Genomic DNA, 13,958 nt, shown 5'->3' with positions numbered 1-13,958 from the left:
GCCAGTTGGTTCCTTTTGTACTTCTCAGAGTAGACCAAAAGAAGGCAGAATCCAATTTTGAGTGCGTGCAATTCAGTAGGTTAATGATCAGAACAGTTATGCAGGCAAATAGAAAGTCGCTACAATGACAGAGGTTTTGTGTTATTTAAAATAAATGAACTCCTTAGCAACAAAAATACTGCGCTTTAGATGCTACTTGAACTTTACGCATTTCATTACATACACTATATTTTTTCCTTTAGCATTAATGTTGAATTTTCAATAATTACAACTTCAATGTCAATTAAAATATATAGAATTTTATCTAAAAAAGTGTAAGAGCACCCCTCTACATGATAAAAAGAGTAACAAATAAAAAATGTATTAGTCAGTACAACGTAAAAGTGTCTTTACCTTTGTGTGCTTAAGGTGAACCTGGCCTCACGGTTTCCAATGTTGCGCACAAGAAGTGTTTTCTGACAACAGCACTTCACAGGACAGTTAGAAAAGTTAAGCTGATCGGGAAAGTCCAAGATGGCACGGGCTCCGATGGCCTTTACTGGTATCACAAATTTTTCTCGTTCAGTGATGCATAATAGCTGTTGGGTATAATCCTAAAAATAAAATTAATTCAGCTTATTACATTATGGTTTAAGCACCCAGGGTTGAAACATTTACACAAAAATATAAATATAATTTAGAGACTGCATAAAAATCTTAATATGAGCAGAACATAGCAGCGTGTATTTCATTTTCTAAACCAGTATCTCTATATGTACCTAGGGAGAGCTGTTCATTCTTACAAATGACCTCTGCTCTAAGCAATGGAGCAAAGTGATACAACAAGAATATAAAGCAATTCAGTTTTCAAATTAATGTATTGCAGTAAAGAAAGAAAGAAAGAAAGAAAATATGTTTATTTAACATTAAATTTGAATAATACATTTTAATCCTGTTTTATCCAATTCAGGCTCACAGTGAGGCTTTAGCCAATTCTGGCAGAACAAGGCGCAAAGCCTTAGAGGAGACGGCAGCTGAAAGAACAGTTCATTCACACACAACACATACACACACACACTTGGACAAGGGAAATTTGGAACCACCAATGAACCTCACCTCTATTTTTGGGGGGATATGGGAGGAAAGTCAGAATACACAGAGGGAAACTCAAACTAAGAAGAGAAGAGCATGCATAATCTACAAAGGCAACTGCAAGCACAGCATGCAAAAGCAGGTAACCGAGCTAACCACTTTGCCACCATGCTACTTCTCATCTAGAAAAATAATATTATCATTCCCTCTGTCTGTCTTTGTTCAGGTTTCAGTAGTGGTATTAGTAGTTTTTATTTTATTACAGTATTACTATTATTAGAAGGAGCGGTAGTAGTAATTATTTTTATTAGTAGTAGTAGCAGTATCAGTTTTTATCATTATATTTATTACTAGTATTTATTATTAGTAGAAGTAGTAGTGTTAAAATTGTATTTGTTGTTGTATTACATGTAACAAGTGATACTGTTGGCTATATTAAGTAGCAAAGAGTAACAGCACATTTGATCATCATCATTATTATTATTATTATTACTATTCATTGGGACTTTGTTCATATAGAAAACAAATCATAAACGTATATGCTTATTTATGATTTATATATTTAAAATTAATATTTAAATTAAATCTGCTGTAAGAAATACTAATGTAGTGGATTCATGGAGGGGTGGCTGGGGGTGTTGAAGGTCCAAGAAGAAGGTTCCTCTTAGGGCCCCAATTTAGCCAGCGGCTCAGCTGAGTATACCTAAGCAGGCTGAGAATTTCACTAGTTTTAAATGAGCGTATTAAACTCTGTAGCTTCTTATGAATTTATATTGCTCAATGGACTTGGCTTTGAAGTAGTCTAAATAAAGACCGTTGAGGAAAAAACTAAACAACCAAACTGAAAACTGTAAATTACTTTTTCTCACGTACTTTTTAAGGTAACAAAATGACATAAATATTAAATTTTAAACACAACTTTAAGCTAGATAATAAAAAACATGGTAACGACTTTTGTATACATAATAGAACATTTTGCATTTTTTTCTGCTACCCCATTCATTGTAAAAGAGGTGATTATAGCAAACTCTGACATCTACAGGGAATCAAATGAGTTTGGTGCCCAGACTCAAGCTGACCCATTTACCCATGAAGCATGATTTTACCAAGTGTTTCTGTCAGCGCTATCACCAGGGAAAACACAAGCTGACACATGGTGTTTCTTTGGAATTGCAACAAAGATATTTTTAAAATGAAAAGAAAATAATACTGACAGTTATCAATTGTGCATATGCTTAGCAAGATGAAAATATTATATATTACTTTCCGATTGTTAATGTGCAAACGGGAAAGGTATATGAGCAAGTGCTTTAGTAGAAACAAATTGTAATTTAGATGATCATGACCAACATTTTGGTATTGTGTGGGTGTAAGAAATGCAATTTCAACCTCCTTGGTTATTAAGATATGTCATAATCGAGAGGTGCTTATGCTTATGGGAGCATAAACAGTCATGAGAGCTGATTTCCCCATTATTGCAATGCTATTTTCATTTTGAGGAATGATGTCTGGCTCTCTGTAAAATGGTAAAAGACTTGAACTAATATTCCTCCCCAGTATGCTCTAGACGACACTGGCACCTTTCCTGAAGCCCGAGACCCTGAGGAAAAAGAAAGGAAATGGAAAGCACTAAACCTTACTACTGTATAATGTAATAAAAGAAGGCAAAAATCATGTATAATATAAATTTCAAATTGCAGTCTCTAAAGGAGAGTCTGGATGTCTTTTCTTCATGCATAAATAAACCTCAATAGTTTTAAAATAGAGAAGATCGCTTTCAAGTTTAAGTCCAGATTCGCACTGACAATTAAAAACTTTATGAATCTTTACTGTCAGCTCATATTACCTAAGGTCAACGTTATTACCTGTAGTATTATTTTACTACTGTACATGGTTCTGAACACTGTCCAAAAGTTGAATGTTGAACCTGATAAATCTTAGCTGTTTATACTACCAAGAAGGGAACAAAATGAACAAGTTATTATGCCAAGATAAGCTGACTACTTCAAAAACTGACAGCCGTGGAAAATCAGGCACTAAGTGACAATGGTTGCTTTACTAGTTGAACATCTGTTTAGAGAATGTACCTTAAATTAAAGTCTATTGAGTGATCAGAGTGGCAAATATACTGAATCACAAAGAAATAGGTGTTTTTCAAAGGGCCCCTACAGTTTGCTAGAGAGCACATCTCATAAAATGCATTTTATGTAAGCCACCTTGTTCTCTTCTGGAGTAAATAAAATGTGGAAAATCGATGCCATTCCTGGAGCCACTTTGTTACACACGTCCAGTGGGCTGACAACTTTGAAGTAGGGAGAATCCTCCTGGATGACTTTAACAAGCCGTGGAATCTGTAAAAACAAACATAATAAATGCATCATAAGTATAATAGAGGTTTAATGAACAAGAGGGCAGGTGTTAAACATACTCAGGTAAAAAGCATTAGATTAAGCTAAGTAACCTACAAAATATGAAAGACTCAAAAAATCTATTTTTTCTTCTGTCACATGTTCAAATGTAGACATTGATATCACTCAAAAAAATACTTAATTTAAAAGCTAATGAAAATAGAAAACCATTTAAGATGATAAACAGCTCTATAGCCAAGGAAACAATTCTCTTCCATAAGATACCGCACCTAAAACAGACAATGTATGTTATATCTGGAAAAGCAAACTGCAACACAATTTCAGAAATTCATGAAGCATTTTTTTCTTTAACATTTGAACACATTAATGCCAGAGTCATATTTTAAATGCATCAGTAGTTGCAGTCCCTACGGAGGTTCAACAGCAATAGCAAGATATTTATTTCCTCTAGATGGAACAGGCTAAGCTCAAAGCAAAAATTAGCAATCCAAATGGAAGTGGGCGTGCTAATAAGGGAACACAGAATCCGACAACATTATTAAAGGGCTAGATTGAAGGATGAAAAAAGAGGAAATACACAGGAGGCCAAAACAGTGCTGGAGTTGAAATGTCGTGCAAGAAGAATACGACCCTTTATGGTTCACAAACGATACAATCTAAATAAAATGTCATCTGCTTTCCCTAATATAAGCACAGTGTCTTCATACATTAAGATTATCCAAGTCCCAGGACATTATTACTACACTAATAACTGTGAAGAATATCATGCAGCCCCAGTGGTAAATTGGCAGATGTGGGAATTGTGCATTTCCAAATAATATGTTTTAATAGATTCATCTATCCATTTTCTGTTTTATTCAGATGATGGATGGATGCCAGTATGCTAATTTAAGTTAATTTGTTTCAATGTCCCCCTGGTTAAGTTAACAGCATTCTAGGGTCAGGATGCTTCATTCATTAGAATATTAGTACAGAGTGAATCATTAATAAATATTAATCAGGATGATTTATCTTATCTTCCTAGGTAGTAACTTGGACACGCTCAGTCAGTATTTCAATATTTCCTTCTTGAGTCTCCAAGAGAGCTCTCCAGCTACCTCAAATACGGGGAGGAGTTGCAACATTGCCCAATAGAAACATTTCTGGAATCATTTTCTTTTTGACCGCAGTCACTTTGCTGGTAAAGGTTCAGAAAACCCTGGCAAATGCAGGGTTCCCTACCGTCTAGTACCACAACAGGAAACTCACATCCTTCCTTCCACAGCCACCACATATTCTCATGCCTCTTTCTGTTGTGCTTGAGGGGTACTTTGCAAACATACTATGCTCACTGCTCATAACAGTTCAAAATCTCAACATTGGTATATGCAGGTCTTTTCCTACAACTACCACGTGCATTTTCTTGAGGCTGTCTGCAAAACTGACTCCTGCCCTATGCCAGCTTAAGGGTGCCTTTGCCAAGTAGAAACCCCCCTCTTTCCAAATATATATGTGTATTGTACATTTTAAGAATAGAGGTAAAGTAAAAAAGAAAGAGAAGTTATTGTGATATGGTAAACATCTGGGGTCTCATGCATAACTCAATGTGTAGAATTCGCACTATAACATGACGTAAACACAAAAGCGGAAATGTGCTTACACAAAAAAATCCAGATGCATAAATAGACAGTTCTACAAGGAGCACTTGATGGACTGATGGAGTGCGTTTAGAGTTCTTGTGATGAAACTGTTTCTGAACAGCGAGGTCAGTACAGGAAAGACTCTGAAGCGTTTGTCGGATAAGAGCAGTTCAAATAGCGAATGGCTGAGAGAGCGTGTGCTTGATGCTGTATACTGATAATTCTCTTTCTGATCAGCTGCTGTACAGCTGTGATTCACACTCATATACAGTGATATAAATGTGGTGGTGTAGTGAGAGTAATATGGAAAAAGATGATCCAAGGTGGCAACCCCTAACGGGAGCAGCTAAAAGAAGAAGAAGAAGGTGCAGTGAGAGTATCCGCGCTAAAGCAGTTATGGTTTTTGGAATAGTCTGACCATTCTGTGGACCATTATATTGTTACACAATCAGATGCATTAAATAAGCAATATGCGGTTAATTTCAGTGTATTTATAAAGCCGCATCAGGGATGTGGATCTGAAAAAGAAAGATAAACCACACAGGATCAGTAGCATTGCTTTGATGCTGGGGGCCGCCAGTCTGCAAAACCGAGCAGAGAACTTGCGTACGACAGAGTATGAGCTACCGTGGAAATGTGCATGGCTTTACGCCAAGTTTAGATTTTATACATCGCAATTTGAATGTGGAAACATTCTTACACAACATTTTTGTGCATACGCACCATTTATACATGAGGCCCCTGGTGAAACTGAAAGCTTGCAGTCCATAGTCTTGCAATGGGTGAGAAGTTGCCAAATCTAATTAGCCAAGTCTATGTCTAATTTGTTCTCAGCAGTAAAATAATTGCTTAATAAGCAGATTTTATTGATCTTTAGAAATACCTTTTACATAGACACATTTAAAAAAAAATCACTTTAATATCACTTTACTGTTTGAAATCCCTACTACTATTCTGGATGAAAACTGTGACATTTAGGATAGATAATTCATCAGGTATCAAGAAGAATGGTGTCAATGATAATTTAGGCCTAAATGCTCTTATGGTCCCCAACCTATATTATATCGTACAAAAAAGCCATGCATACTTTTTTTCATTTTCTGAATTCTTACTTTCTAATATACTATAATATATAGCTTTCAGTTAATTCAAAATACCGCTTTAAGACTTAGTACAAGAACCAAAAAATATGAATACATAAAACATAGTTATACGTACGTTCTTGCACTGGCTCCCTGTTAAGCTTGAACTGATTTCAAAACCTACTTTTAACATATAAAGCAGCGTTTTTCAACCTTTAAGTATTGGCGACCTGAGTTTTCATAACAGTTTTAATCGCGCTCCCCTAATATTTTTTTGAAATGTAGATGCATATTTTATTATACCTACTTAACTTTTATCGATATTTATCTAACTCTACATTTATTGTTCTAGTATCAGAAGGTAATTTAAGTTAATTTGTTTTGGTTTCAACAGATGTTTTTTTCATATATTTGATTCTTGTTTTCTTTTTTTGACATCTTCGCGTCCCCCTTTTTGTTACTTGGGAGGCCCACACCACAGGCTGAGAACCACTGACCCCACAGGCTGAGAACCACTGACCCACACCACAGGCTGAGAACCACTGACCCCACAGGCTGAGAACCACTGATATAAAGTCTTAAATTGCCAATGCCCTGCATACTTACCTGAGCTAATCACTATGTACTTACAAACCAAAACACACATTAAGATCTCAAAATGCCGGCCTACATAAGATTCAGAGGATTAATCAAATAACAGTGGGAGGTCAAGCTTTTAGTTACAGGGCCCCAAAGCTGTGGAATGGTCTGCCTGCTAATATAAGAGGTGCCCCTTCAGTCTCAGTTTTTAAATCCAGGCCGAAGACTCACTACTTTAGTCTGGCACACCCTGACTGATTAGCTGTCCGTACTGTATCTTTGTTAGTTATTTGTATAGAAATATAAGTAATACAATAATTATAAACCATTACTAACACTCCTCTATTCTGTTTCTCTTCACTGCTCTACTGCCTAGCTGCTCTCCTGTACATGGAAAAGTAATCTTGGATAAAGAAGCATTGGAATCATCAAATGGAAAGATTCTCTCATCAGACTTGATGGCCAGCACAGACAAACTCAACTAAGTGCCCAGGAGTGGGTAGGTGGCTAGATGACCAAGGTCTCCAGGACTGTGACTCTGTTTGACATTGTTTATGACTTTCTCTTTTACAGTGTTAATCTCCTTTATTCATAACTAGCAAAATACCCACGCTTCGCAGCAGCGAAGTACTGCCTTAAAATTTTTATTAAGAAGAAAAGTACACCTTTTTAAACTGAGGGAAAATATACCAATAATTATTTGTTAAGGATCTCATTGTATGCCATGTTGTCAGTTCAGCCCTCTGGTTGTAATATGACCAAGCTGTGCGCTGAGCTTACTCTTGAGCATGCAACATACAGTTGGCCATGTGAAAACTAATCTTGCCTCAAATCTCACAGCTTGGATTGCTGCTGTCATAATTGGTTTGAGTTTCATGGTTTGTTTCAATTACGTTACTATTTGCAGGACTTGTTGTGTTGAAGTGACATTCGGCATCTGTCAAGCGTTGTAAGCATACGACCGGTTTCATTGATAACTTCGCATCCAGCTTTTGAGAGTTTAAACATTCATAAACATCAAAGTGTCCCCTACTCAAATCGTCACCTGTGAATCTAAGATGTTTAAGAGGCATTGGCGGTTGTCGAAAGGTGTAAAATATTTGGCCATTTTGGTACACTTGAAAGCGACAACCGAACAATTCAGCGGTAGCCATCAACTCACATGCAGAACCATAGGTGAAGGGCTTAAGCATTTCACTCTTCTAGTGCTCCTGTGTAGTATAATTATCTCCTGTACTGTCATCAGTCCACACCTTGAACCTGTCCCAGTCATTCAATACATAAGACTCAATGTTCCTCCGGATATCAAGAGTGAGCCTGATATGGCCGTGCAATATGTAACACAGAGAATGGAAAAGGCAGGTGCCATCTCCGGGCATGGAAGCCACTCGGTAAGTGACAGTTCTTTGATCAATGGTGATCACCTCGATAGACATGTTAATGGGGGTACGGTTGGAAAGATAAAGGAAATGGGTACCTGAACAATGTAAACTAAGTCTAAAATACCTATACAATAACTATAATCGTAATAAACGAACAATAAAACAGCAGAGAAGCTGTGGATTAAATAAAAAGGCTGCAGTTATCAGCAGGGAGATGTGAATACCGCGGCGAAGCAAGGAAGGGAATGAAGAGACCTGAGCGGCGGATGGCCTTATATAGGCAGGCAGCCAACAACGAGGGAGGCGTGGGAATGGGGGACCCAACGCCACCTCACACGGTGACCGAGCTGCAGGCTATGGACGTATATATGTACGTAAGTAGGATTCAGTTAGCGTTGGGAACCCGCGTATCAAATTTCTTGAAGATGGGTCCAGAGGTAACAAAGACCGTTGTAAAGTTCAATATGGTGGCCAACAGTGACGTCATACCACCAAAATAAGTACGTACATCGGTTTCGGTTCAGGGAAGCCGCCTACCAAATTTCATGAAGATGGGCCATAAATAAGAAAGTTTAACATGGTGGACGTTGTCGACCGTTATGACTGTTACGTGTAGAATTTCGAAATGAAACCTGCTTAACTTTTGTAAGTAACCTGTAAGGAATGAGCCTGCCAAATTTCAGCCTTCTACCTTCACGGGAAGTTGGAGAATTAGTGATGAGTGAGTGAGTCAGTCAGTCAGTCAGTTAGTGAGGGCTTTGCCTTTTATTAGTATAGATTTCCCATAGTTCAGCAATTAATTCAGAAATGGATAGTGTAGGTTTCCATTTATGTTAATCAGTTTAAACTTTGTTTCTGTGTATTTTAACAAAACTGTATCTTTATACAGTATGTACTAACTCTGTACTTAGTACTTACTGTAGTATAATCTATACTTGTATTTTACCTGAGAATTTGTCCACAGCGCTCTATTTCTAAACTCTGTGAAGAGCACTATGCAAAAATAAGCTGTATTGTATTGTATTGTGGTAGCCAGCCAGAGTCCAGCAGCAATGGCCATGAGATAGGAAATAACCATGAAGAGGATACCTGTCTTCAGAGGGCTACACAAAACCCTCCCACCCATTTTCTTTTTTTCCAATAGTGGGATACAAGGGGCCTGTTAATCTACAGAAAAATTGATTCATTTTTTTTTCTTGCTTATTTTTTTCGAGACATGTGAGCCAGCTTTGTTGTATTTCTCTGTGGCTAGATTTTCTCCTGAAGATTGCCAAATCTTTTTCAGTGATGGCTTCACAGTCTTTCAGGACACATACTGCCAGCCCTGCTTCTATTGTAGTAAATGCAGTCTGATAAAGAAGACCAAGGGCTTACAGAGGCTAATTTGTGCTGTTCCTTGTCTGCCTGCTGCTATTTTGGCATCTGATCTTGACCATACGAAAAAAATAAATAAATAAATAAATAAATAAAGGTTCAGCAAACATAAAAATGATACTCAATGTTTAGTGTTTCTCTTTCTTTCCATTTGTCCAACTGGGATTTCTATGCTAAACAGCATTCAAGTTGTGCTAGTAGGACACAGTGGCCTAAAAGATTGAAATTTGCCTTATGCTGGTGTTTCAACATTATTGGCTACAATTGGGACATCTTGTACTGTAACCTCAAATCTTCTAATCTTACAAAGTTCTCTATATTGTAACTGTGATAGGCTCTATAAAAAGTGTTTTTAGATTAGAACTTGATATTAAACCTAAATGTATCAAATCTACAATTGTTAAAATATGTACAAGAAAAAAACTTTGATAACCCTAGAAATGTCACCCAGCTCAGGATACAACAGATTTTGAAGATGGATGATGGACAGATGTTACATAATATGAATACAACAGCTTACATACCACAGATGAGATCAAGTATTAGTACAGTAAAGGTGTGATAATGCACTTGAGATATTAGAATAGAGATTAACCCAGAAAATTTGTCTCAAAACTAACAGCAGAGCTTTCCGGAAATTGTTTTAGGTGTCACAACAGAACATAGTGGAGCTGGCCTCGGTAGAGAAAATATACAAGAGCCAGAAAAATAAACAGAGGCAAGTAGGGCCAATCAAAATTGCTAGAAAGCAATACATGTGTCTTCAGCTGTGATTTTGACATCTAATTCTATTTGAGCCACACATATAGATCTGTATCCCTTTTTCTATTACTGCAACATTCTCCTCTTATTGCATTCACACATACTCTGTTAACAAGGTGCTCTGTTTTTCTTCCTATCTTCCTAAAAGTTCACCACCATGATCCTATCTGTACAGCCAGTTAAAATAAAAGCATTACATTAGTAGCAGTTGACTAAGACAAAAATGAAAAACCAAAACCTTCTGAAGAACCTAATAAATGTCAGCATTAGTCAGTGGCCAGGAAGAGTAAGCAATTCAGCCTATCTCAAAAATTATTCTCAACACTCTCTAGCATTTGTACTTCAAAACAGAGCAAGAAGAAAATACACCATCTACATCTACATCTATCTATTTAATAACCGAGGATTTTCTTATGTTTCAATTTAAGTCACAGAATAAGATGAAATTTAATGTCTTTAATTAAACTGCATGATGAAGAATCTTTTTAACTCAAGATATACTGTAGTGAGGCTAAGCTGAACAAGCAGCACTCATTATAATGATGTAGAAATGTTTGCTATGCAAAAAAAAAACCTCTTAACATAAACCAAAAATTATTTTAAACAATCAGCATCAGTCTTTAATTTTTCCACAGTTGTGCCTAGGGTGTTAAGCTTTTAGTGTAGTGTTTGCCTGATGTACATCATATACAGTACTTATTCCCAAGGGTGGCACCCCTCAATCTGACAGCATCTGTAACTCAAGTTATATCAAACTGTCAAAATACGCATGTGTATGTGTGCTGTGTTGGGGTGTGACGATGCTGTACAGAAGACTTAGAAAGTATGATACTGCACTAGGGGTGGATCAACCATAAGGGCATTCTGGTTGTGTACCCAGGAACCCATGACAGCAAGGGGCCTTTTTACCAATATCTCCAACACCCCTTCCCATCATCTGATAAAATGATTGAGTATTCATAAATCAAAATTGCCAAGGGGGATTCCCCCCAATTCTATGAAGCAATCATGTCTCTCACCGAAATCAAGAGTGGGATTGACCCGGTGTCCACGTGCTGCATTATTAGTTATCTGTTAAGGAGCTAAATCACCCAGGAGCCTTTGAGGGTCTTAATCTGGCCTTGTTATGCACGAAAGGTGTGGAAGTCTGCAATAAACTGAGCTAGGACTACAAGTGGTACAGGTATAAGATTGATTTTAAAGAAATGGATGGATAAAATATTGAGACAAATTAGTGGTTAAATAATCCAGTGAGACTGATCAAATGAATCTCCTCTTGTCAGTAAATTTCTTCAAGTATTTTGAATTGTCTCCTCTCCTCTGTAAATTTGTTTATGTGAACTGGGTTCCATGTCTTGAATATTCCTACTCCTGTTGAGGAATCTGTATTGAGCCATTTGAAAATACTGAAATACTGATTCAGTATTTTGTTGCAAATTTGAATTGGTGAAGGAGTTTACTACACAACATTAAGCCATAACTTTTCCTGATTTGATTTATTTGATAAGCAATGTGTTAATAATGTAGAAATTAGTTTAATAATAATAATAATAATAATAATTGTAAAAATACCATGCCCAAAGCACTAAAGGGAACAATCTGTCTTTAGAGTCAGTCAGTCAGTCATTGTCCAGCCTACTACATCCTAAAACAGGGTCATGGGGGTCTGCTGGAGCCAGTCCCAGCCAACACAGGGCACAAGGCAGGAATAAATCACAGGGAGGATGCAAGGCTAACCACAGCTGTCTTAAGAGAGTTTTATGAAATTGTCCTCGATAGAACATAACACCAGGATACCACAACTATAACAAAATACAATGTCTGTACATAAACATCCATCCATCCATCCATCCATTATCCAACCCACTATATCCTGACTACAGGGTCACGAGGGTCTGCTGGAGCCAATCCCAGCCAACACAGGGCGCAAGGCAGGAAACAAACCCCGGGCAGAGCACCAGCCCACCACAGGCCGTACATATATACCTAAAATAAAATTAAAAAGGAAACAAAATAATTAGAAAGATGTTTATTTTGACATATCATGCATTTCCATGGTGAAAGAGAGTGGTGTCATATTGCATGTTGGTTGGACAAGCAAGTAAGAAATTCACTGGACTCTGTAGACGTGACAAAATTACCACTACAATTTAAGATTAAAGCACTGCAAATAGAACCAAATACATTATTATTACTATTATTATTATTATCATTATTATTGTTGTTGTTATTGTTATTATTATTATTATTATTATTACACAGTTGATCTTTAATCCAAAGTGTCTTACAGTACAAAACCAATAATCAGGATAATTGTATAAATACACCTGGAGCTCTGTAAGATTAAGTGACCTCCTCACAGTCAGTAGTGATTGCTTTAGTCCAGTGCCTTAGCCACCATGTGTATAACATACAGTACATTAATCCATCCATCCATCCATTATCCAACCCACCATATCCCAACTACAGGGTCACGGGCCTCTGCTGGAGCCAATCCCAGCCAACACAGGGTGCAAGGCAGGAAACAAACCCTGGGCAGGGCACCAGCCCACCGCAGAACATACATTAATATGTTTTCAAACTCATATAACTCATTCACGTAACAAAAAGAGACTCTAAAACTTCTTAGAATTTTCAGTTTGTAGCTTTGCTATATTGAAGATCAAATATTCTACTGAAAAAGCCATGAGATAGTGCAGTGTTTTTCTGACTCTAGCTCTCCCTGGTTTTAATTTCAACGTTTTCTTCATTTTGCCAAATTATTTTTATTTAAAAAAACAAACCATTAAGTTTACTTGAGCATTATATTTTTCTTATTAACATGGCAAAAAACAGCAAAGAGCAGAACTCAAGGCTAATAAGGTTTTCTTCCAACACTCATCTAAATCTAAACTTAAAAGCCTAATAATGAAAAGGAAGCTTGAGATCTGAGGCTTTCTCCAATGAGCAACAGAATGTGCAACATGGCACCTTCTTTCTACTCATGCTAATTGTGGTAATATATTTCCAGTTTTGAGAGAACTATATTTAATTTACTACTTTTAAAGGAAAAAAATCTCACAAAGGAAAAAAAAAATTCTCCAAAAATATTTTTAAAGCATGTAATAGTATACTGCAAAGTACAGTGCTATGTATATATAGAAATCAGGGGTGTCCAACTCCAGTCCTGGAGAGCTACTGTGGCTGCAGGTTTTCATTCAAACTCTTTTCTTAATTAGTGACCAGATTTTGCTGCTAATTAACTCTTTGCATTATTTTTAATAGATGCACAACTTAAGACTCAGGCCCCTTTCTTTTTTCCCTTAATTAGCAACCAAACAATATTAAGACACAAAATGAACCAACACATAAACAACAACCTGCGTCCATCACACAATACCTGAAAATAAAGAATGGTGAAGGCATCAGTAATGTTGATCTGCTCAGGTTCAGAAAACATTTTGACAGCGCTCTTAAAAAAGAAAATCAGCAGTTTTGGAAATGTCTGCCATGGCAGGATGAGCACCATGGAATTAAATAACGGGTTTAATTAGCAATGAGAATTGGCTTCAAACTAAGAAACCGAATGAAGGTTGGAGTTTGAGGCCCCAACTTAGTTAGTCATCTGTTGACTCACTTCACATCAAATTTATGTTTAGGTGCCATTTAAGGAAAAAAGAATCAATTCAGTGGTCAGAGTCTTAAGGAAAGTCAATTAAAATAAAGGGAAATAGTTAATTA

At 36.8% G+C, this 13,958-nt stretch overlaps 1 protein-coding gene across 1 annotated transcript in view; it reads right to left on the bottom strand.

The window, feature by feature from the left end:
* hydin (HYDIN axonemal central pair apparatus protein) overlaps positions 1–13,958 on the bottom strand; it is a 409,298-nt gene that overhangs the window by 342,214 nt on the left and 53,126 nt on the right. Inside the window, exons 5-6 of the mRNA XM_039762370.1 lie at positions 3,288–3,422; positions 394–593 (exon numbers count right to left, since the gene is read on the bottom strand). Coding sequence (XP_039618304.1) covers positions 394–593; positions 3,288–3,422 — 335 coding nt within the window. The remainder of the gene's footprint in view (positions 1–393; positions 594–3,287; positions 3,423–13,958) is intronic.

This window comes from Polypterus senegalus, chromosome 9 (assembly GCF_016835505.1).
Source record: "Polypterus senegalus isolate Bchr_013 chromosome 9, ASM1683550v1, whole genome shotgun sequence".
Classification (NCBI taxonomy): Eukaryota; Metazoa; Chordata; class Cladistia; order Polypteriformes; family Polypteridae; genus Polypterus; species Polypterus senegalus.
The sequence above is the reverse complement of the archived record's forward strand: the minus strand, read 5'-3'. Positions and strand labels throughout refer to the sequence as shown.